The 24,283-nt window shown below is 29.6% G+C and overlaps 1 protein-coding gene across 6 annotated transcripts in view; it reads left to right on the top strand.

Moving 5' to 3' along the window:
- The window catches only part of LOC119688977 (sodium/potassium/calcium exchanger Nckx30C), a 299,166-nt gene that overhangs the window by 229,717 nt on the left and 45,166 nt on the right, over window positions 1–24,283 (top strand). For 3 of the 6 annotated variants that reach the window (XM_038103689.1, XM_038103687.1, XM_038103685.1), the window contains exons 4-5: window positions 2,392–2,585; window positions 16,629–16,703. In XM_038103689.1, the coding sequence (XP_037959617.1) occupies window positions 2,392–2,585; window positions 16,629–16,703 (269 nt within the window). The remainder of the gene's footprint in view (window positions 1–2,391; window positions 2,586–16,628; window positions 16,704–24,283) is intronic. The other 3 variants (XM_038103686.1, XM_038103690.1, XM_038103688.1) reach the window with 3 other exon arrangements.

The raw sequence follows: 24,283 nt of genomic DNA, 5'->3' as shown, positions 1-24,283 counted from the left end.
TCTTCATTTGGACTAATAGCAGTTTATATTAACATACGGTGTTATCGCCGGCTCTCATCACTACCAGATAATTTTGAAAATTGAAAACTCAGAGAGATTTCATAAAAACTGAAATGAAACTCCTACACAATTTAACTCTGCTAGTCATGTGATTGACTGGAAATGCGAATCGTAAATTCATTTGATTTTAAAACACAAGACTTAGGGAAAAACTTCAGTATCGTTAACACATTTGTATTCATACAAATATTAATCAATCTAGTACAATGAAAAAACAAATACTTTATTTTCACTAAATAGTTTCTAGAAATGTAACAAAAAATGGAGCCAGTTACGCTCCATTTTTTTTATTGATCAATATGGACCAATTAGTCTCAGGAAATTACAAAACTATATCAAAACCTACATATTATGCAAACTTATGTTAAGTAACCCTTAAGTGTTCGATTTTGTGTTACTAAAATTGAAAACAAAAAATGACTTTAGTCCAAAATCGTCACTTAGGTGTGCATTATAAAATTGATCTTAAATACAATTAAAAAAATATTCTCCATATTTTTATTCGAAAATGTGAAAAAATATATTTATATATGAACAATACGGAAAAAATTATAATTAAAAAAAATATTTTTTAAAACGTAAGAAGAATTTCATAAAAAAGCATACTAAGTATTATTTATAATTGGAATGGTAAATGATCGGCTTTAAGCCGACTTTTATAGACTTTTAATTAAATAATATAAAAGAAAGAGAAATATAATTTCTCTTTCACTAAATTAACTAATGATCATATATGTAAATAATAGTTCATTCCATAAAGCTTCATATGTATTTTATAGCATTGTATATTATCTATTAATTCCTTATAACTAGTGAATATGTATTTAACTCAACTAGAAACCCAACAATCTCAGATATTTGAGCAACAATTTAAACGGAAGAAACTATGTAACCGAAGTTTAAAAATAATTGTAAAAATATGTAAATATGACAGTCATGATAATATGTAGATACATAAATTGTCCAGCTTTGCTTCATACAAGTACATCAAGCAAGCGCAAGATCATACCAAGAACCTAGTAAAATAGTCGTAGAGCAAACCTAGTAAAACCAAATTTTTTACTCCATTGTAAACTAAACAATTTCTCATGGATTTATTAGAGACAAATCCATCCGTTCGTATTTATTTTGCTCATATTATCATGAAACCTATTATTTAATCCAAATTTTTCTTTGAGTAAAAATTGCAAAACGCACATACACACCACACATTCACATTCACACCCACACCCCAACTCACAGCCTCACATACACACACACACAGTTACATTCAAAAATAAATACATTTGAAGACATTCAAACAAGCCGCAAAGTAGACAGCAAATCAGTTTCAATAAAAGTTTGGCCGTGGCGTGGTAAATATTAAGTAGTGAATTTAATTAATAAATTTTTAAGCATTTAAATATATTAGTTACTTTTAGATGAAAAATTAAATATATATTAACCTATACTATATAACTTAACCTTTCCGAATACAAATACATAAACCATTGTATTTATTAATTTGATTGAACAATCTGAATTGACACTAATACAATAAAGTAAAAGTAAAAGTAAAATTCAAAATTCTTTAAAACACTTTATTTGTTACTATTAACTCCTCTAACAGACTCCCCCTTTTTCTTAATCCTAATGCTCTACAGTGCTCTACTCTCTCTTACTACTCTTTCTATCTCTTTCTCTCTATGCTTTTCATTTCGTTCCGATAAAATTTGCATTCAACTGAATTTATCGAAATTTCCTTTTTTATGCTCTGATGCGTACTGTACTTTCAAAATTTCACTAGTTTTGTAGTTTGTAGTTTAAATCCTTGCTCAAATCTACTTCTATTAATTGCTATTAACTATCTCCATAACTGATTAGTAATAAACACAATCATTTGGACAAAAATATTTTAACTAAAAATTAGTTTTCGTAAAAATTTTCTTAACAAAAAAAATTAGTTTTAAAAGAAAAATCAAAAAAAATTATATACTATATAGTATAAATAAAAGTCTTATGTTTCAAAATTTTTTCATTTGAATTAAATTCGTTTTTTTCGATTTTTAATCGATAAAATTCTTTTCTTTTTTTCTTCTTTTTTTGATTTATTCTACTTGGATTTTTCGGTTTTCAATCAATCAATCAAATCCAAATCAATCAATCAATCAAAACAATCTTAAATAAATCAAAACAAAAAATTTATATAATATATAAAAAAAATGTCTTTGTATAACTCACTGTGAATGAAATGAAACGCAAAAAAAAACAAAATACCAAAACCAAAATCAAAAAAAAAAATTATAAACACTAAAAACAATAACAACATAACAATCAATGACAATGACAAAGATGATGTTCCAGGCAAGGTGGACGAGAAGGCGACACAACTGCATGCGATCGCATCACTCAAGGTACTCTTGGACGCAACGAAACCACAACGCGGTGGCGCCACCACATCAGCAGCAAATCATGTGAAGATCAATTTAAAGGAAACAACCCTGGCTGATCGTCCAAATGGCAACATCGATACTACCTTAGATTCGGTAAGTGAGCACAATGTTTCAATTTTTAATTTTAGTTAAATATATTATTTTAAATAAAAAATTAAGAGAAAAATAATTAAATTTTAAAATATTTCCTTTAATTTTCTTTTTTAATTTTTTTCATTAAAAAATACATAAAAAACATTGATTATGAAAGCATAATTTTAGGCGTTCAATCGTGACATTATAAGAAAGTTTCTTACATAGAAATTATAATAATTAAATTTAATCAATTTATAAAAATATGAAATACTCTTAATTTATTAAATACGTAAATAAATTTAATGCATATTTTTTACATCTTTTATACATATAGACTAGTGTAGATACAGTCAAATAATATACTATCTGAACCATTAAGTAATATCCTTTAAACTATATATCCACTAGCCCATCAGTGTGGAAATTAGTATCGAAGAATCCAGAGTAAATTATGTGATATAATTATGTTCAGCTTTTTTATATTTTTAGCAACAATTCCAATGCCAATCAATAAGCTTAATGTTTCTGGATGGTTCCCGGACTATCTCTCATATTAGCTGTTCCTTGGCGGTAGTAGTTATCTTTGAGAGTATTTTCTTCACTCCCCAAATTACTCCTCTTTCTGCTCTTACATCAGTTATCATAGTTCCAATGCCACTCAATAAGCTTAAAGTTTCTGTATGGAATCCGGACTATTTGTCAAATTAGCTCTTTCTTGGTTTTGGCAGTTATATTTGAAAGTATTTTCTTCACTACCCAAATACTTCTCCTTCTGCTCTTACATCAGTAAGCACAGTTCTAATATCACTCAATAAGTTTCTGCATGGGTTCCGGACAATCTCTCATATTAGCTGTTTCTTGGTTTTGGGAGTTATATTTGAAAGTATTTTCTTCACTACCCAAATACTTCTCCTGCTGCTCTTACATCAGTAAGCAGAGTTTTAACCACTGACTTCGATTTCAGTAGTTACTTTGGAATTATAGTAAAAAAATGTATCGATAGCTTATGTTTCTGATTAAAAGATAGTAATATTTTAGTTGATTATACCTTGGTCCCTACCCAAATAATTCACCTCAGACACCATTTGCTATACAATCATAGACTGATTCCTCTTATAAGCTTCAGTAATCAGTAGGAATACGACTTTCCTGTCCATACTCATTCTTAAGTTCAGTTTTGTATAAAACCGAAATCAAAGTGAATTGTTTATGTCTACAAAATAATATATATAACTATATTGATATCTTATGTTGAGGTTTTTTTGAGTTAGTACAACTGGACACTTTTACTTTTTCTTAGCTGGAGGGTTTCTACAAATCCCCCTTCTCGTTGACTAATTTATGTATTTCTAACAAGTTTCGTTGATTATTCGATGACTGACCTAAGATCTGCATACCGCCCCATACGGCTGGTGACTGCTCTGAGATCAGTTAGTGCTATGTAGGACAGTTTTCACATATAGCTTCAGAGCTCTGTCCGTTATGTATTTTTTGACCGGATCTATCCTCAGATCTCTCTGCGCATACACCATAGCACTTTGAAGAGTCTTTAGAGAGACTTACTTTAAGCCCCTTGTAGCTGCTGAATAGTAGAGCTGACAGCTTTGCTATACGCGCCACACCCGTAAAGAAATGCCAATCTGATTATCTGGCTATACCTAGATCAACTTTCTGTACTTAGCACTAAGGTTATTGCATTTAAAAAGTGGCTGTAAGCAATGCAGAATTTTAGCACAACTACTTCTTTTGTCTTGTATCAAACGCTTATCAAATGTGATTCCCAGTCATTTGAAGCTGTCTTCCCAATTTATCGCAATGCTACCAACTCTTACTCTCACTGTATTTACGAGTTATTAACAGGGCTTTAGTTTTTTGTGGAAATTATTATTATTGTTAGAGAATGTGGCACTGCGACCATAAACCCCCTTCTGGGTTTAGAGTAGGTCTTTAAGCCCTGTTTTTTCTATAAAAAGTAGTATGGAACCTAATTTACAGAGTTTTATTGCTTCTTTCGTAAGAATATACATTACCAGGAGCCTATTACGTTTGTGCATTAGCGCAGGGCATTCTAACAGCATATATATGGCCGACTCCTCATTCTGTTCGCAGAATCTCCGTTGCATCCGTATGTATACCCAGTGTTGTAAGGTGATATTTTAGTACACAGTTCCCTGTTAGGGTTCCTGTAATGATTTTAAGTTTTTCTTTTGATAGATTCACAAAATCCTAGTATATCTTATTGTTATAGGTAGCAATAAGAGATTTGGATTGTGTTTATCCTGGTTTATTTTGCCAGTAAGTCTGTCGAAGATTCTACACTTTGCATCCATATATATACCCAGTGTTGTAAGGTGATATTTTAGTACACAGTTCCCTGTTAGGATTCCTGTAATGATTTTAAGTTTTTCTTTTGATAGATTCACAAAATCCTAGTATATCTTATTGTTATAGGTACCAATAAGTGATTTAGATTGTATTTATCCTGGTTTATTTTGCCAGTAAGTCTGTCGAAGATTCTACACTTTGCATCCATATATATACCCAGTGTTGTAAGGTGATATTTTAGTTCACAGTTCCCTGTTAGGATTCCTGTAATGATTTTAAGTTTTTCTTTTGATAGATTCACAAAGTCCTAGTATATCTTATTGTTATAGGTAGCAATAAGAGATTTGGATTGTGTTTATCCTGGTTTATTTTTCCAGTAAGTCTGTCTTGAACGCCGTAAATTATGCATAAATTCTTTTTAATTTTTTGATATTCATTTCCTTAATTTGTCTTTCAAATTTATATAAATTTTACATTGATATGATTTATACAAATAATCTTTTTTTAATTCTACAGTTGTATCTTTTCTTTATATAACAGCCCATAAAATATCGTCACACACTACGCGCTGCATTTGATTTCTGATTTAATTTTAAGTCACGATTTTTGTTTTTTTTATGCTCTCAAGACAGTTTTTCGAGAGTTGAAACAATGCGATATATTAGTTTTTTCTTACTATTATTATTATTATTATTATTATTGTTATTGTTATTATATATACAAACTACACACATAAATAAAGGCAACCGAAATAAGAACACAGTTTTCGAACTTAAACAGCAAATTAATTCTAGTTTTTGTTAGAAATGTTAATGAGATGTGTCACAAGGTTCATGCAAGTATATCAGCAATTGAAATGTTAACTAAAGACTTTCTTCGCAAAGAATTTCAAATAACCTTTTTTATTACTTCGCATTCAGTTAGAAAATAAATACTAAAGCAATTATATTTTATATTTTGAAATTTTATAATTATTTTAAATGATACCATACTTTCGTAACATTCCGGAGGCATCAAAATATTAAAATAATATCATTCCCAGATAAATCAATTTTTATTTTTATATCCATTTTTAATTGCATTGTCCATTTCCTGCTGCATATCCTTGATTTTGTTGTTAATTGCTGTTATTGTCTCCATTCTAAAGAGTAAATCTGGTACCGAACAAATTTGCCTTGAAATCCTTTGCATACTCGACATTTTGCATTTTATGCAGATACTCAAATATATCAAAACAGTATTAAAAAAATTTGTGTATATACAAAATAATACAGAGAAAAAAATACACAGAATAAAATAATTAAAAAGAAGTCGAAAATATTTCATAAATTGAATGTTTGTTTTTTTTTTTTTTCGTTTGAATTTGTTTAGTTATTTCTTTTGCAACAAAAACAAATTTGTATGCAAGATACACAGATACTCCATTCAGTGCATAAGTTAACGTGAAAGCTGCCTGTGTGCTTGTGCGTATCTATGTACATTTATTGGTGTGTAGGTGTGTAGGTGTGCCTGATTGCCTGATTGCCCAATGTGGAAAATTGTATATGTGTATGAATGTGCATCCTGAGTACCATTGCCATTACTGTTATTGACATTTCCAACTGGACCCAAATAATAAATTCTTTTATTCTTTTTTAAAACATTGCCGTTTTTGTACATTAAAGTTTATTTTAATTTAATGTTTATAGGTTTCTATTCAGTTACACTATTGACCTTTTCAAATGCTATTGGACAACCAGTTTAATTTAATCTATTGACGTTTTACTGTGATTGACTACTCTACTCTATTTGTAAATACAACAATTAATTGCAAAAAAAATTAATTAACAACTGATTTAAACACACACAAGCAAACAGACATAGAATCCAATTACAAAAAAAAAAACAGCGACTGTGATAAATCAACTCACGATTCACATACCAATAACCACAATCACTGGACTCAACACGTGTGATTTTTTTATGTGCTTAAATTAATTAAAACTGCCATTTGGTTGAAAAAAAGTAAATAAACTAAAATGCATTGTTTCTATACAAATTGTTTTATACAGTATTTTTTAAATTATTACGCGCCGAAAAAAACTACAACTACAACTACAAACACATATAATGGATTTTTAAGTAATTACGTTACGTATACGCCATGATGTCCGTTAAATTGAATATTGTTTTTATTGTACTAAAAACGCATTGCATTCAAGTTTAACAAAAAATAATCTTAGCTTTATTTTAAAACAAGAAAGGTTTTTGTAAAATCTGTGCAAAAAATGCACTTATGTGGGAACTAATAAAATTAATGCGACTATTTGAACGCACTAAAGGTAATATTTGGTAGGTCCCTCTTTATTAGATTCCGGCTAAAGAAATTCGGAAGGTAAACAGATACTAATGTCTTCAATACTTTACAATTCCTTACATTCAATGTTAAGTTTCCATATATAACAACAGTTGGCTTCATACTCTTCAAACTGATGGTTAATTTACTGAGTTTCGCAAGGCTTTAGGTCTTTGCGATTTTATGTGTGATTTGGATATATTAACTACTATCTTATGATATAGACAAAACTACATGGAACATCAGACATAGCCTTCAAACTTTCAACAGTTAAAGACGAAATAATTTTGAATAATTGAATAATTGTACTATTTAAATTTTGAGAGCTATGTCTACTGTGCCAAACAGCTTTATCTTTATCAAAAGTTGCTAATACTAAATATATCGCTAGGTATGTTAAAGCAGAGGGTCCCCAAAAACTTAAACCTAGTTCTGACCGAACCTGAACATAGACACAACAGGTGTTCTAGTGTACTTTCTTCAACAGTTGGTATACAACGGTGCAGAAGATACCACAAGGTAACCTAGATACCATTAATTTGTTTCTGTGTGACTTGACCATGTACCATTTGATCTAAGTGCTGAGGTAATATGGGCCCACTCACTATTTGCATGTCTCAAAAAGTGGTCATAAATCAACCTCCGACTGTAGCTACCAAGAGCAGGGATTAAATTAGAATTTTTTGTAGAAGAGGCGAACATTCTAGCAATCGCATTTGTACGCTTATTTCCTACTATATTAGAATGCACGGGAACCCAAACTAGAGTTACATTGAACTTCTCACTTAGTGCGTTAGTCAATTCACTACATTCGTGCTCTTATCTAAATGTAATACAGACTGCAGATAAAACCTTAATAGCCGCCTGACTGTCCGTAAGAATATAGACTTTCTTTTCGTGAAAGTGAATGTTTAAAGTAAAAGCGCATGCTCTAAGGATAGCGAAGATTTCTGCCTTAAATATAGCCTTAGAATTGAAGAAATGGTAGGATTTACTAATCCTTAAGTACGTGGAAAGATTTCGGCTCCAAAAACTGACATTGGAGAGAGCTTTCATCTAGGGTACGACCAGCCTTTACAGTATACATTCAGTAAAGGCTCTTGGAAAGCTCATTTTCAGAATCTGAAATGATTATCAAAAACTAAAATAGACAGCCCCGCCAAATGCACAAAGTACATAATTAGGTTCAAATGAATTGTAACATTCATTGAAAATATAATTAAATGAATATTATGAATCGTACAATGAAAATAAAAACAACTATGTTTATAGAAATATAAAATCAAAAACCCTATAACGATGCAATAAATACACAGGCGTTCTATGTTTAGTTTGTCTCAAACTAACCCTTAAATTTTGAATTCTTGAGTTCTGGAATTCTGGAGAGTTCAGAAAATAAATCTTTTGAATTTACTCAAATCTTTTTAGTGCTTTTCCCTATTGCTTGAGTTCGTTTTAACGAGAGATACTGCAGTTAACTTGGACTTTCCAAATAAAATATGTGTTATGTATATTATAATTAAATATATTATGAAATAACAAGCTCCCACGTCATTTAAAAGTATTTTTCAAAAGTTTTCCTACAACTTTAATTAAACTGTAATTATTATTTTAATTTATGTCATCGTCGTACAAGGATAAACACATAATTTAACCAACAATGTTCTTCCATATTACAGCTCACATTATTATTACAAAAACGGCGAAAGTGAGTTGCTTTTGCTTCATACAAATTACAACAGAGAAACGAGCAAATTTAATAAAATTACTAAAGTAATTATCTTTATTGGCTTGACCTTTAGCTGTTTAATTGTAATTATAGGAATAAAAAACATGTTTAACTCCTCTATCATTTTTCACAGAAACCGTTTCTGATTGCTTAAGGCCCACAATCTGTAAAGGTGGTATGTAATTTATTACAACTTTACAGTTTGTTTAGCAAATAACAGCAAATAATGCCATTTATTAATATTTTTAAACAAACCTCAAGCACAAAACACAACCAACACAAAATAAATTAATGTCAATAAATCAAAAAAATTACTTATTAAACCAAAAATTATTGCTAACATGATTTCAACTTGAGAGGAATTAACGTTACGTATACGCAGGGGTGTGCTTCTGCAAACACAAATTTATGTACGCAAACAAAATGATATTTAAAAAAATGATATTAAAAAAAATGATTAAATATTTACAGAAATTTAAAATACAACCTGGAAAAAGAATAGATAATAAACAATTAATGGCATTCGATTTATAAGCTCCTTAGAGATTTATTTTAACAAGAAAATTGTGCAGAAATCAAGCTTCCTGCGTATGAATATGTGCCATAATCGGCTTAAAATGACAGGTAATACACAAACCTGAGAAATTAAAATTCCACGTTATTGGAAGAACAATTCACAAAACCTGAATTGAAGCAATGAAGTGCCATTTTGTACCATTTTGTACAGAAGTTCGATATTTTTTGAATTAAGATTGAAAGCGGCTTTATGTAAGTGGTGCCCATATGCACTTAAATTAAAATATTTTAGAATAAGCCAAAAATATATCACATGTAAAACAAATCATACCATATTGTGAGGTTTTCATTTTAATAACCATCTATTCGAATGTATACTTAATAATCACACCAGAGTGCACAAATATTTGCTTAAAAGAAAAGATTCCTTTTATTATTATGTTGAGGCTGGTTTCTTCTTAACCCATCTCTACGCCTTGATTGGATTATTGTTTTTCACTTCTTCAGACTAAGCAATAACTGACCTCAAACCTATATAGAGTACTGAGGTTAGAGGCTAAGAATACTGCATTGGAGAACGCTGCTATGAAAGTATTTAATGCAGTTTAGAACAAAGTTCCTTGTTGTATTCATTGCTTGTTGTTTTCACAGTTTTCGATCCGTTACCTTCAAATTTTTAGCAACAAATACTATTTCTTTGATTTACGATTACAAAAATACCTTCAAGATTGTAAATGACTAATAGTAATATATCATTAAATAAGCTCGTAGAATGAGTACAAATAAAAACAATTTTGTAACACCTATCTTCAAGGAAATTTCTTTGAGATACCTCTGATTTGCTTCTGTGTATCAAGTTAAATGTTCTGTAGCTTGGAATAGCTTGGCCATGAAATAGTATGGACCCACTCACTATTAGCCTGTCGAAAAAAATTCAACCTCTGACTGTAGCTAGTAGGGGAAGGAATTGAAATAGGGGTATCTGTAGAAGAGGCGAATATCTAGTCTAGCAAGCTCATCTGCGCGACCATTTCCTTCAATATTAGAATGCACGTGAACCCAAACTAGAGTTACCTTGAACCTGTCACTTAGTGCCTTAATTAATTCTCTACATTCTTTCTTTAATCTGAATGTAATACAGACTGCAGATAAAGCCTTAATAGCTGCCTGGCAGTCAGTAAGAATATAGAGTTCTTTGAAAGTTCATGTTTAAAGCAAAAGCACATGTTCTGAGCATGGCGAAGATTTCTGCCTGAAATATTGCCTTAGAATTCAAGAGATGGTAGGATTTACTAATTCTTTGGTACGTTGAAAGATTTCGGCTTCAAAAACTGACATTAGAGAGAAAGAATTTCAAGCTGTTATCTTTTATCAAGTTTTATTTGAGAGGTTTAAGTACATTTTGAATCTATAACAATCGTTTGATTGTTATTAACAGAGATTGAATCCAATCAATTAGAAAATAAATTTTTGTTATTCTAAATAAGATTGAATAAAATATGCAAGCTGATAATCTTAGTAAAATTTTTAAGAACAATAGCTTCTTATTTTATTTATTTTTTTTTTTTTTTGACTGAAGTTAAGATAAAAAACAGTTCTAAACTGTTTTTACTTTAATATTAACAAACAAATGTGCAATTTTATTAATTTATTTGCAAATAACTTTAGAATAAATGCCTTCAGAAATATAAAATCTACACAGGAAACTTTGACTTACTCCATAAACTAAATCCTTTAGAGTACATAACAGCAAACGACGCCACATAAAAATTCATTAAATTAAAGGATAAGCCCGTGCTGTGCGACTTTATGAACAAACGACAATTACTTTTCACCTTCGCCAATATTTCTCAACCACTTCTTTTCTTCCGTTTTACAACACTATAAAATCCTTAGTCAATTACTTTTTTTACTACTCTTCTTTAACTACCAGTTTCGGTAATTGTAATAAATGTGTGTGTGTTTTATTATTTTTGCATATTGAAAATATTTTGGTATTAAATTTAAATTTAGAAATAAAATTATTTATTTTAATTTTCTAGCATTTTTTTTTTAACCTTAACTTATATGTTTTAATTTGAATGCAACGATTATGTGTGACTAAAATAAGATTTATCCTCTAATTTTAATTAATCTTTAATATTATAAAACGTTACTATCAAAAGATATTTTTTTTTTTTTTGATATACAAATCTATACTTAATTAAATAAAAGACTATGATATATACAAAACAATTTTTTTCATATCTATCCTTTAATAATTTTACAACAAATACTACATTATTTATCAATACTATTTTCAATATAGACACTACTTACAACCTTTCTCCTTTCAACTTATACTTTTAACTTGAAATTTATAGACCTGATTCGGAAGTCTCAGCAGTATTCATCATGCAATCAGCTCAATTTATTGCATATTAATTTATAGTTTTTTTTTTAAATTTAATTAAAAAGAATTTTTTGTCTATTCAAAAAACATTTGGAATCACTTGCTTTGTCCTAAGTTTTATTTTGCAGTGTAAGAACAAGTTTTCATGAATAAAACTATTGTAATATACTTCAACATTAATCAAAAATATTATGCATATACCATTAAAAACATTTAAAAACACTGGCAGTAATTTTAAGAAATAACAAATTTAAGTCAATCGAAAAGTTTCTTGACATCACTTAATAAATACTAAGAGGATTATATTCCTGACAAATCAAAGTTCAAACCAAAGTTATGATTATCAGGACTAAACTTTTATTAGTTAAAAATGCATTCTACCTCAAAAAACTTAAAATTTAAAGGAATCCTTTTTTCGTTAAACAGACTCCAGCTGAACTTGTTTAAAGTTAAAACACATTTCGAAAATCAACTCATCTTAAACATGTTCAAAAATGTTTAATTTGGCATTACATCTTTTAAAAGAATCCTTTTTTAGTTAAACAGACTCCAGCTAAAGTTGTTAAAAGTTAAACACATTTCCAAAATCAACTCATCTTAAACATGTTCAAACATGTTTAATTTGGCATTTCATCTTTTAAAGGAATCCTTTTTCGTTAAACAGACTCCAACTGAACTTGTTTAAAGTTAAAACATGTTTCCAAAATCAACCCATCTTAAACATGTTCAAACATGTTTAATTTGACATTTCACGCAGCGATATTTTATATTAAAATGTACCAAACAATTAAATAAAACAAGACTTTGAACTAAAAAGACAATGACTTATATTTTCAGGATTCTTTCGGTTAATATACAATATAGTATAGTGTTATCCATTTTATGGTTCCAAAAGAAAGCGTAAAAAAACATACAAATGTGTTTTAGATTTTGTTTAAATTTATATTTCAGTTCGATGTATTATTGGGCCCTTGTTCTAGGTGAAATATTAAAGTTCTTTTAAAAAACCTTCTTGAATTGCACTAGGTATGAAGAACAAGTCATTTTAGTAAACAAGTTTAAGTCTTATAGTGTTGAATCTCTTTACAGTTTATATAAAATATAAGTTCTTGAAATAACCTCTCAGAGTGCTTTTCACTTCTCAAAACACCGCAAATTAAAGGATCGTCCAAAGTATGGTATGGTTGTTACTGTAACTCGACGAACAAAACAAAAAAAAACCCCGAAAAACTTCTCGGACATCAAAGAAGGGATGGAACATGTTAAGTCGCTTCTCCTGAAAGCACATATTCTTAATTTTACGCCAAATAATTTTGTATTCATGTGGTTGCAGCAAACAAAATTGACTATTTATATCACATCTTTTTAAAACAAAAAACGAGCCTATGACACTTCCATTCCAAAAAACACGATTTTAGTGGATACAATGTTCTTACGACCATTACTTGGAAATCTATACTAATCCATGCTAAATATTACATTTCTAACCAGTAAAAAGTGGCTTGATTTACCAAAGAAAAAGGTCGGATTAGAAATCGTCGATGTGAAACGAATAATAAACTGACCTTCACACGAAGGTCTAGTAGCAACTAGAAATCTACTATGATCAATGTGTTTTAATGGAATTTGAGAACGGAAGTTTATTTGTGCAATTAAGCAGTAGGTTTGAGCAATCAATATTTAATACTTCAAGGTTTCTTTGACATTTTCTCTCTACTTTACCATTTAGCACGCACTGTTTTTGTCTTCCTCAATTTCTTTCGCTTTTTTCTTCTTTTTTTCTTTTTCAATTTCTTTTTATAACTTTCTTTTTTACTGTTTTCATTTCCCTCTTTTTTATTCTTTCTCCTTTTTTATCTTTCCATTCATACCTTAATTTCTTTTAAATTTAATTTCATATTTCTCTTTTTTTACTTCGCACTTCTATTTGTGTACCTTCAATTCATTTGTGCACCTTCAGTTCTTTTTATCTTCATTCTCATTTTGTTTTTCATCTTTTTGTCTATTTTATAATTTTTTTATCTGGCCTTTTTATCTCCCTCCGTTTTTCAAAACAGTTTCATCATCTTCCTTTCTTTCAACATGATTCGGTTTCATGTCACGTGTCATATTCACTCTTATTTCTTTAAATCATGTCCTTTAATTTTTATTTGTCGCATTTACTCTCTCTTCCTTTCTGTCTCTTTTACCTGATTTCTTTCGCTCTCTTTCTGTTTCACAATGCCTCTGTTTTTCTCTCTCTCACACTTTCTGAGCACCCACCATTCCTGCATTTCTCTCTCTGTCTCTATCACTTTCTCTTTTTTCTTTTTTCACTTTTTTAAACTCTCTCTTTTTTTCTCTCTCTTTCTCTATGCTCTCAATAGTCTCCCTTAGCCTGTCTCTTTCACTCTCTAAATATCTCATTCTCTGTCTCAATCTCTCTTATATTTTCTGTCTATCTCCCTCTTTCATTCTCTCTGTCTTTCTTTTTCTGTGTATTCCTCTGTTTCTTTTTCTCTATATCCCATTCTCTTACTACCTAACTGTCTCCGTCCCTTTTAGAGATAAGGTAGTTATTAGTTATAGAGTCAGAAAAGTTTATTGACAAATATGAAGTCGTTAATTCTTTCAATCACTAGACTTGAATTCAGTTTTTGTTATTTTTTGAATTTCTGCCAGAAGGTAATTATTATTTTTATTTTCACATCGAACACTGTTGCATTACAACTTTTTTCAATAAAAGTTAAAATATTTTTCGAAAGTAAAATTTTAAGAAATGCATTTGTTGAAAAGCTTTTTCACACGTTTTCTTCAGTAGTTTTTCGTGTTTATGAAAGAAATTTGTTGACGCAAATAAGTAATATTTTTTGTAATTAGTTAAAATAGCAAAAATTTGCAATGACAAAGCAAAGCTAAATTTATTTTATGTTTATTTATTTATTATTAAAAAACACGTTTAAAAATATTTATTTTGCTATGGAATTTAAAAAATAAAAGTTTTCTATTCCGAGTTGGGCCTATTTATATTTTTATATATATCTAATATATAAGTGATACAAAAAAGTTTAAGCAAAAAGCTTGAGAAGAATTGTATAATATTATATTTACCTTAATGAGTCAAAGTCTCAGCTGTGTAAGACGATTAGAGTGCCTCTTATCTACTATGTTTTTGCCCAGCTAATGCACGGCGGCTACTTAACACTTTGGGAGCCCCCTTTCTTTAGGATATTGATCAACTGCAAGCCTTGATACTAAATAGCATTTTAGGCTTTGCCAAAGGTTCTAAGTGATTTTAAACTTCGAATTTTTTCTACATATACGGCGACACAATGAGCCAAGTGGATCCACCAGAAAGCTAATTTTTTTTAATCTCTTAGTCCAATATCTAATTAAAAGTTTCACGTCCTATAACAAAAACTCATTTTTAAGTAGAAAAGGACGACATTTTAAGAAAATATTCATATCCAAAAATTTGATTATTATCCGTTGCTTCGGGTTCTTTAAAAATATCTATTATTTTAATAGTCCACTAAAAATTTTTTCAATTACATTTATCAGGAATTGAATTCTGTGTAATATGAGCAGTAGACTTGTGGTGTAAACTTAATTTGAATTATTTAAATTTCAAAGTTTTTTCAATTTTTATTGTATTGTTACATATAACAACGCATAAACCACAGTTATAAAAATTAACTTAACTATTTTAAATTTAAATTTAGACACTACTACTTATGCCAAACACTTCCAGAGTATTGACAGAAATTACAACATTATATGCTATAGTTTAAAGATTTGAGTTTATTTCTTTATATGATAATATGTTAACTCATCGTATCTCATAAATCTATAAAATCTATCCATCACAATACTGCAATACGATGTAAGCTATTATCGATTTAAAATTTTAAATACTCCGTTTTAATTGATTTATTTATGTTGAAACTAGTTGAGTTAGTACACTTAAGCATTTTTACTCTCTACTAACTGTGAGGTTTCTTCATAACCCCTCTCTACGCCTTGACTGGATTATTGTTTATCACTTCATCAGACTAAGCAATAACTGACCTCAGATCTGCATACCTCCCAGCGAAGCCTGTAACCATTCTGAGATTTGATACCGCGTCGTTGGTCGGTTTTAGTAAATAGTTTCAGAGCTCTTTCCTTTATGTATGTTATTTTGTGATCGGATTAATCTTGAGGTGCCTGAGGATGTCATTTGTCAAAATGTACCATGGCATCTTGAAAAGTCTTCTTAGAGCCTGGCTTTATGCAATTTCTAGCTGGCGAATAGTAGTATTAGAGGCCTTGCTGAACGCTACCCACTCATATAGAAGTGAATTATTTGGTTATATATCAGCTTCCTATTTTGAACTCTTTTTAAAGAACTTATACAATACGACTTATTAAGTTACTTACTTATTAAGTTAGTTCTTCAAAGTTACCTTTTTGTATCACATTTTGTATTTTTTAAAAAAATTCACGTTTTTGTTGTTGTTTTTTTTTGTCAAATTTTTATTTTTATCTAAAATAACAGAATTTAATTTCTTTTAATAACTCTCAACTATTTTGAAAACATTTCTCTATCTCTTTCCTAACTACATATATATATATATATTGTATACTTATATACAGTGAATTAAAATATATATTAAATAGGCTTATTTTAAAGTTGTTTTCTTCATTACTTTAACAACAAAACAAAAATAATAATTATAATAAAAATTAAAATAAAATTATATGCAAACAAAAATTAAACAAAACAAATTTTTATAAACTTTAAAGCCATCCTTGAGTGGTCGTCGTCCAAGCTGGATTGAACAGAGGGTCAAAATTCAGACGCGAAAATTTAGCATCAAAGTTAGTTTCATTTGTTTGATAACTTTTCTTAAACCATATTCAATAATTTTTTATTTTTCTTATTAAAATGTAATATTATTAAAATTAAGACCAAACTAAAGAACGTATACCTAAGTTTGTCTTCCAAATTTTTACTAAAATCAAATATATTGCTAAGAATTTATTTATTAACTAAAACAAAAAAAAAATTATAATAACGAACGAAACGTTGATTCTGTTAAATATTTCTTTATAATATAATTACCGCAAATTTTTTTTCAATTTTTTCTTTTATTTCATGTAATTTTAGTAAAAGAATCGTAATATTTATATAATAAATATGAATTTATGTACTAGTACTGCTTTGAGTAAATCAGCTAATTTTGTACACACTACCCCCAGAACACAGTACCCTGTACTTAACACCTGCAACTAACCTTGATTGCATATAAAAGACACATCAAAAAATAATTAATTGAAAAATTGATATAAAAATCAAAATTTATATAAAAATATTTTTAAAATATTAATACCAATGCATATGTATGAAATAAATTTTAATTACTTAAATAATTCACACAGTAGCACATGAACACTTAAAACTTTAAAAATTAAAAAATAATTTACTCTTTAATGTATGAAAATTTACCTGCAAGTAATAGTTATTTTTTTAATTTCTTAATTTATTTTAAAATAAATTAATTTTGCTGTAAATATTTGTAATTATAATAATCAAAAATTTAAGTAAATCGAGCATGCAAACATTTTATTACAAATAAATATATTATTAAGAAAGTTAAAATCTTATTAAACCAAATTTGTTAATACAAATATATATAAACATATTGTGGATATATTAATCGGATTTATTTTACATATATGTATGTATTAAAAAAAGCAGTTTTTCGAATACTAGTAAACTACAACAACAAAATTTCATTTTTATATTATATTTATTAATGCAATTTTTGGCTGATCATACAGCTGTTTCCAATATTACCAAACACTCATCATCAGCGGTAATTTTTTTTTTTTTTTTTTGCAGTAGGTGGAAAGCATCGAAAGCCACAGTGTGAGACTTGAACCCACTAAAACCACCTCTTAGGAATGAAAGGAGAAGATTTCCACAGCAGTGTGGAAACTTCATTCCAGTAATCATGGGAGAAAGGCATGAGAAAATAGACTCAATACCAAGTGAACTAGATTCATCAGTGGTCTTGGAAATAATTCTTATATTTAATTATTCGTAAATAATAATCAGAGTATACTTGTATTAAATGACACGCCCAGCACACGAAGTACTTGTTATTCGTAAATAACAAGTACCTCGTGCGCTGCCAAATTTGAAGCTCAGAGTCAGCACTCCTTAACCAACTGACCCAAAGCCATACTTGACTCGTATGTTCGCACATTTTTCTTGAGTTTTGTTAAATCCACCTACTGTGTTTATATTAGATCGAATTCGTGAACAAGTTGTAGAATAATTGAATTAAATAATTATATTTTTATTTGTAATTGTTAAATTTCAATAATATTCTGTTTGTAGAAGCATTATATTAGAGATATGTATTACAACGTTTGTAACATATTTGCATAGTGTGTTCTATACGAGTATTAAAAATTATATGTATATATATTAAATATGTGTATATACAGATAACTGTATAATATTTTTTGTTTTATATTATATATAGAGAAATCATATAATATATAATTATATGGAGTAAATATCATATAAATATAACAATCTTCATATTATTTATAATCTTATGTTGAGATTTATTCGACTTAGTACAACTGGGCACTTATACTCTTTCTTAACTGAGGGGTTTCTACAGGATCCTACCCTTCTCTTTAACTAATTTATGTATTCCTCATAAGCGTCACTGATTATTCGATGAGTGATCTAAGATCTGAATACCGTCCCGTACGGCTAGTAACTGCACTGAGATTAGATATTGCTATGTATGGCAACTTATCAGTTTTCGCACATTTTTCGCTTCAGGGTACTGTCCCTTATGTATTTTATTAACCGGGTCTATACTAGGGTCTTTTAGCATGTCACGAGATGTACCATAGCACTTTGAAGAGTCTTTGGAGACTCTTACTTTGAGCAACTTGTAGCTTCTGGATAGTAGAGTTGACATATGTTACATATTTCAAATCATATAATAACATATTTTAAATAATATCACGTCACATAGAAATCGATTTGTATTTTTTTGGGGTTTCTAAAATGTTCTAGTTAGAGCAATCTAAAATCAGTTTCTTGATTCAGAAGTAAGCTCTTGAACATTTCAGGTGTAATATTATTCCAAAATAAATATATTAATAAAAGTTCAAAGTCTTTCAAACTATAAAATATATTCCTTCTTAAGCTAAACCACTTTAAAAACCGAACTGTTTTATCTACACAAATTTATTTCAAAAATATATTTAAAGCAACGAATGAAAAGATCTAAACATATGTGACACAATCTGATTTATCGAATACAGAGTCTTGAAAGAAACCAATATTATACAATATTATATTTGACACTCAAACACATTGAAGTCAATTTTTCTTACTAGGGGAGGTGGGCGCCTTTGCATTTTCACAATAAAAAAAGACATAGCGAATACGAACCATATCCGGATGTTGTACGTGTATTTGGCAACAGTTGTGCTCATCATATCTGGCAAGATAATACTCGGGCTTTTCTATAAATTCACATAATGCGACTGCCTGGAAGGAGTCACCGAATGAACACTTTCCCCAACATGGTGTGCTGGGCGTGTCATTTAATACAAGTATACTCTGATTATTAAATGGTATGCCATAGTTGCTATTATTTTGGTGCTTATAAACTTTAAATCCTCTTGTTAGAATTTCAAATAAATTGCTAGCAGGACAACCGAAAAAACAAAACTTAGTTGGATATTGAGAGCTTCGGGTTATAAATAATTGTTCTTCTTCAGAATTTTCATTATAGTCTACGTTGAAGATGTACGTGGGCTTAATAACGGTGCGAGTTTCCTTTAAAGTAGCGACCAATTTATCAACCTCTTGGCGAGTTAGTGTTTCAAATGTTGGCATTTTTAATTCAAAGAGGACCCAATAAACTAACAGTATAGATAATTTGTCACTACATTCATCTGGTTCTATCCATTTGCGACGCATCTCACGCAAATGCGGAGTGTTCTGAATCAATACCAATAAATGTTCATGGTTTTTAACAAACTTGGGCAGATATGGTAACATAGGCTTAATATTATCATAGCTCTTAGTCGCACTTAGGAATAGCTCCCACAACGCCTCACATGAACTTAAATCTTTTGTTAGTTTTTGTGTTAGTTCGTTACATATTGTGGAAAATTCCTCTGCTGTTTTTACACCATCCTGTGGTTCACATGGTAATTCCTCATGATCTCCGCTCTCGACGACATTTTCTTCCAAATTTTGATTAGATGTATTTTTGTCAGTGTCAGACATTTTCGTAAAATAAATACCAAAAAATAAAACTGTTAACGAAACTGCCTCTACGTACTGAACACGTAGAGTATAATTTGTTGCTTTAAATTGTGAGACAAAATTTTTGAAATCAATTCTGTTAAAGAAATTTTTTTATAAAATCTAAAATAAAATCATTTTTCAAGTTATTTAACATTAGATAAATAAAATGACTACATACTTTGTTTTAAAATTTAATTAAAGTATGAAAATAATGAATTTTTGTATTAGATAAGTATCAAGCCCTTCAATAACAATTTTTCAGAAATAAATAGTTTTTTTTTAGCAAATTTTATTCAAAGTCTAATATCTCTAATAATATCTCATTATATATACATAATATTACGAATTCCTAATAAATTCCAAATACATCATTTATGTCGAAAAATGCTGACAAATTTTTTTCTCTAGTCTATATCTGGACTAATAATTGATTATTTTAATAGGACGTATCATCTTTAGATTGAAAAATAGTAATACCAACAGATTTTGTGATAACGAGTGTTAAAAACTCAGTTTATCTCTTTGTGTCGTGCGAACATCAGTAAAGGCTCAGTTAGTTGGTACATACCATAAGGACTTAAGCGAATTTAAGTTAAAGCGAAGTTCACAATCAATTTTTATTGTCAATTACATGCATTATATGTAATAGAAACCAACCGAAAAGTTAGAATTTACACTCAGATCGTTAAGCAGTTAGATTGTCTAATTTATTATACTAAGCCAGTAGAGAACAACACAAAAGAATATATATATTGTTAAATCTAAACAGCTGTTATTATTCTAGAATACACATTGTACAAAATAGTTAGTCGTAGCTTTAGAAGGCTTTATGAAAACACATGAATTCGAAAATATTGGAGGTCATATCAAACAACTATTGTATAAATCCAAATGTGTTAAAAACCATATAATCTCATCTCCATTAATCCAGTTCTTATTCCAAGTTATCTTTTCCTTCTGTGCTCATATTTGTTTCGGTAAAATTAAAAATGCGTAAAGTCAACTAGAATAAAACTAAATTCAAATAAATATACACTCACTTCAAATGAAATAAATTTATAGTGTGAACATTGTCCACCCTTAATGATATTAATGATAACATTATATCAGTAGAGAATGTATCTTAGTATGACATTTAATTGCCAATAGATGCATTTATTGCAATCACCTATTTTCAAAGCGTTCACCCCATGTATTAACTTATAAAAAAACTAAGTTGTTGGTCCAAGTTGTTAGTCTATTGGTGCTGTCAGTAATATTTCCTTTATTAATTAAATACTACATTCGCAAGCACATCAAGACACATACTTATTCTTAAAATATCTCTAGATACTAGAGCAAAACTCATGTGCTGGTGTACATTTATGCTATATGTCTATGTCAATCGTTTGTCTTACCATATAAATTGACAAGTTAAACGTTTAGCAGCTGCAAAAGATGTATTAAATAAATAGAAAAAAAGCAAAAAATAGTAATGAATGAAAGAAATTAACCCAACCAAGGACGTGAACGTATATTTGTGTAAAGGATTTGCTGCAGCAGCAAAATTCACACAATATCAGTTTTAATTTCTTTGCCAATGAAAATTTATCGAGCTCTTGCATTTTCAACGAATACTGTCACCCAAATTACCACGCTTACGTATTCAGTGCCTTCGTCTATTGTGCTCCAGCAGCTGGAACAATAAATCAACTGCATTGCCAATGTGATTGAATGTTCCAAACTACACAGTACAGGTTTACCAATACCAATGGCACCAAGAGCGCCGCGATGACTTGACCAGATTATGTTTCAGCGTCAATGTTAAATTAGTAGAACAAATAACCAGTAAAGTCAGTTTTATTTCTCATTTTTTTCCATGCTCGTGTCCAACTAACCCACTTTCAGCTTGGCACAGAATAAACTTACACCAAACATTGTAACATTTGGTAGTAAACACAGCACACCCAGCGCAAATATTTTCAAGCGAAACAATCATTTTAACAAGCAAAAAACTGAGAAGAACAACCGAATGAAAAATTAAAATAAAGTAAATAAAAAATACCAACAAAAAAAAAAAAGAAAACGATTTGACAACTATTTAATTCGTCTCCGAGGGAAACGTGAATCGCATCTTATTTGCTGTCATTTATATTCTATCAACAAATTTTCTGCTTAATACCTGATTTAGCTGTGCAATGCGCCAAAAAGACGAGTCCTTGAAACCATGAATGATTTCATGTACAAATCCCATTTAGTACCCCACCGAAATCAATCACTTCTGTTACTAATTTACCTCACTGCTCCTCGATTCTCCATAAATTCTTTCCATTTTGTTGTCTTTTTGGTTATACTCGTAGTTCTTATACTTCTGTCACTCATACATTTATATGCTATACTGCCACTTTGATGTCTTTCTTTTTTAAGTGCAAACATAATCTTGTACTGTGCCAGCAATCCAATGTCACTGTAAACCTTGTAAGCTCCAACTACAGTCATCCTAACCCAATTCCCCATACCCCATATCCCATCCCTATACCCACATGCACACATACACACAATCAAACCCAAACCCCATTAGGTACGAGTGTAATACTTTTGAATTCAATCAGATTGAATTTCATTTCAAGTGATTTATGTACTGAAATTCTAGATTTTACATACAATCTCATGCAACATGAGCAACACCCTTCGCACACACATCTGAACATTCTTTCTGGCGATGTGCTGTTGTGTCGTAGTCTAGTATATTCTAGTGGAAGCAAAAGGAGCGGCGATTTAGCAGACATTTTGGCGTAAATATTTATTTATGTTTGCCACCAAAAGTTACCAGCTTACATCTATAAAATAAACATTAAGTTGAGCAAATGTGAGAAGATATATATGTGAGAAAAGGCTTTTCACATTTAAACTAAAAGGAGTGCCGTGCCGTTCATATCATGAAATTAAATTAGCACGTAGTGGATATACAGTTCTAATGAATTAAGAACGCAGTTCATTATGAAACCCATGTTATTATACTATGTTTTCATATCAGAGTTTGCAGAAAACAGTTTTTAAGACGGTCGCTTACCGTACTGTGTGCACAATAGATAAGGAAAACGAAGTGACCGAAGACCCATACCACTTTATAGTAACTTTAAATAATTCTTGATATAATATATGACAATATTACCATTTAGTAAGTTTCAAGTAACTATTGTGTGCACAATAGATTAGAAAAGTGAAGTGCTCAAAGAACCCCACCACTTTAAAGTAATATTAAAAAAATTTCAATAAGATACATGAAGATTTAGTATCAAGTAAGTTTCAAATAACAACTGTGTACCCAATAGATTACAGAAGTGAAGGAACCCAAAATCACCACCATTTCATAGTAACTTTTAAGAAATTTCGATATATATATCTGAAAATCTTAGAAAATCTACAGGATTAAGCGATTGCAAAATTTTAGAATCTATTCACTCTAGCTCGACGTGGAAGAAGGCCACCCTTTGTCTTGACTATGACCTTCAAACGGTTAAAAAATGAGTTACATACTTTACGGATGTGATCTTCCGGTATTTTGACCCATCCCTGAACCTGAACAATGGCTTTCAGCGCAATCACACTGGCATATTTTTTAGTCCTAGTCCTTACCTTGCTCTCTAAAATGGTGACACAGTATGAGTCGTAAAGGGCCCCAATTCTATCACCAAATCCTTTGTACTATGATATATTACATGCAATTCCGATTTATTCCCTAAGTCTATTATTATTATTCCTATATACTTGACCGTCCATTGAAAGGGATCTTATCTATGCAAACCTCAATTTTTCAGAACAGTCAAAAATAGGGTTTAGATGTGTGGTTGATATTGAAACTTTGTTTTGTTATTGTTTCAGACTGTTTTAAAGAAAATCGTTAAATATCCAAGCATAACAAAAACACAACTTTCTATTTTTTTATTATCAAAAAATCTAAAAAAAATGGTCGTGTAACAGTTTTAACATAAGAGACTACAAGGGCGCTTACTAGAAATTCAAATAAAAACAAATAACTTTTGGTGACACATCACCATATCGAGATAAGCCCATAAGTTTACTTCTGAGTACGCAATGAACGAGATTTATTTAAAGTTTATTTAAC

This window comes from Teleopsis dalmanni, chromosome X (genome assembly GCF_002237135.1).
Source record: "Teleopsis dalmanni isolate 2A chromosome X, ASM223713v2, whole genome shotgun sequence".
NCBI classification, from domain to species: Eukaryota; Metazoa; Arthropoda; class Insecta; order Diptera; family Diopsidae; genus Teleopsis; species Teleopsis dalmanni.
Note: the sequence above shows the minus strand (reverse complement) of the source record. Positions and strands in the feature narration are given on the sequence as shown.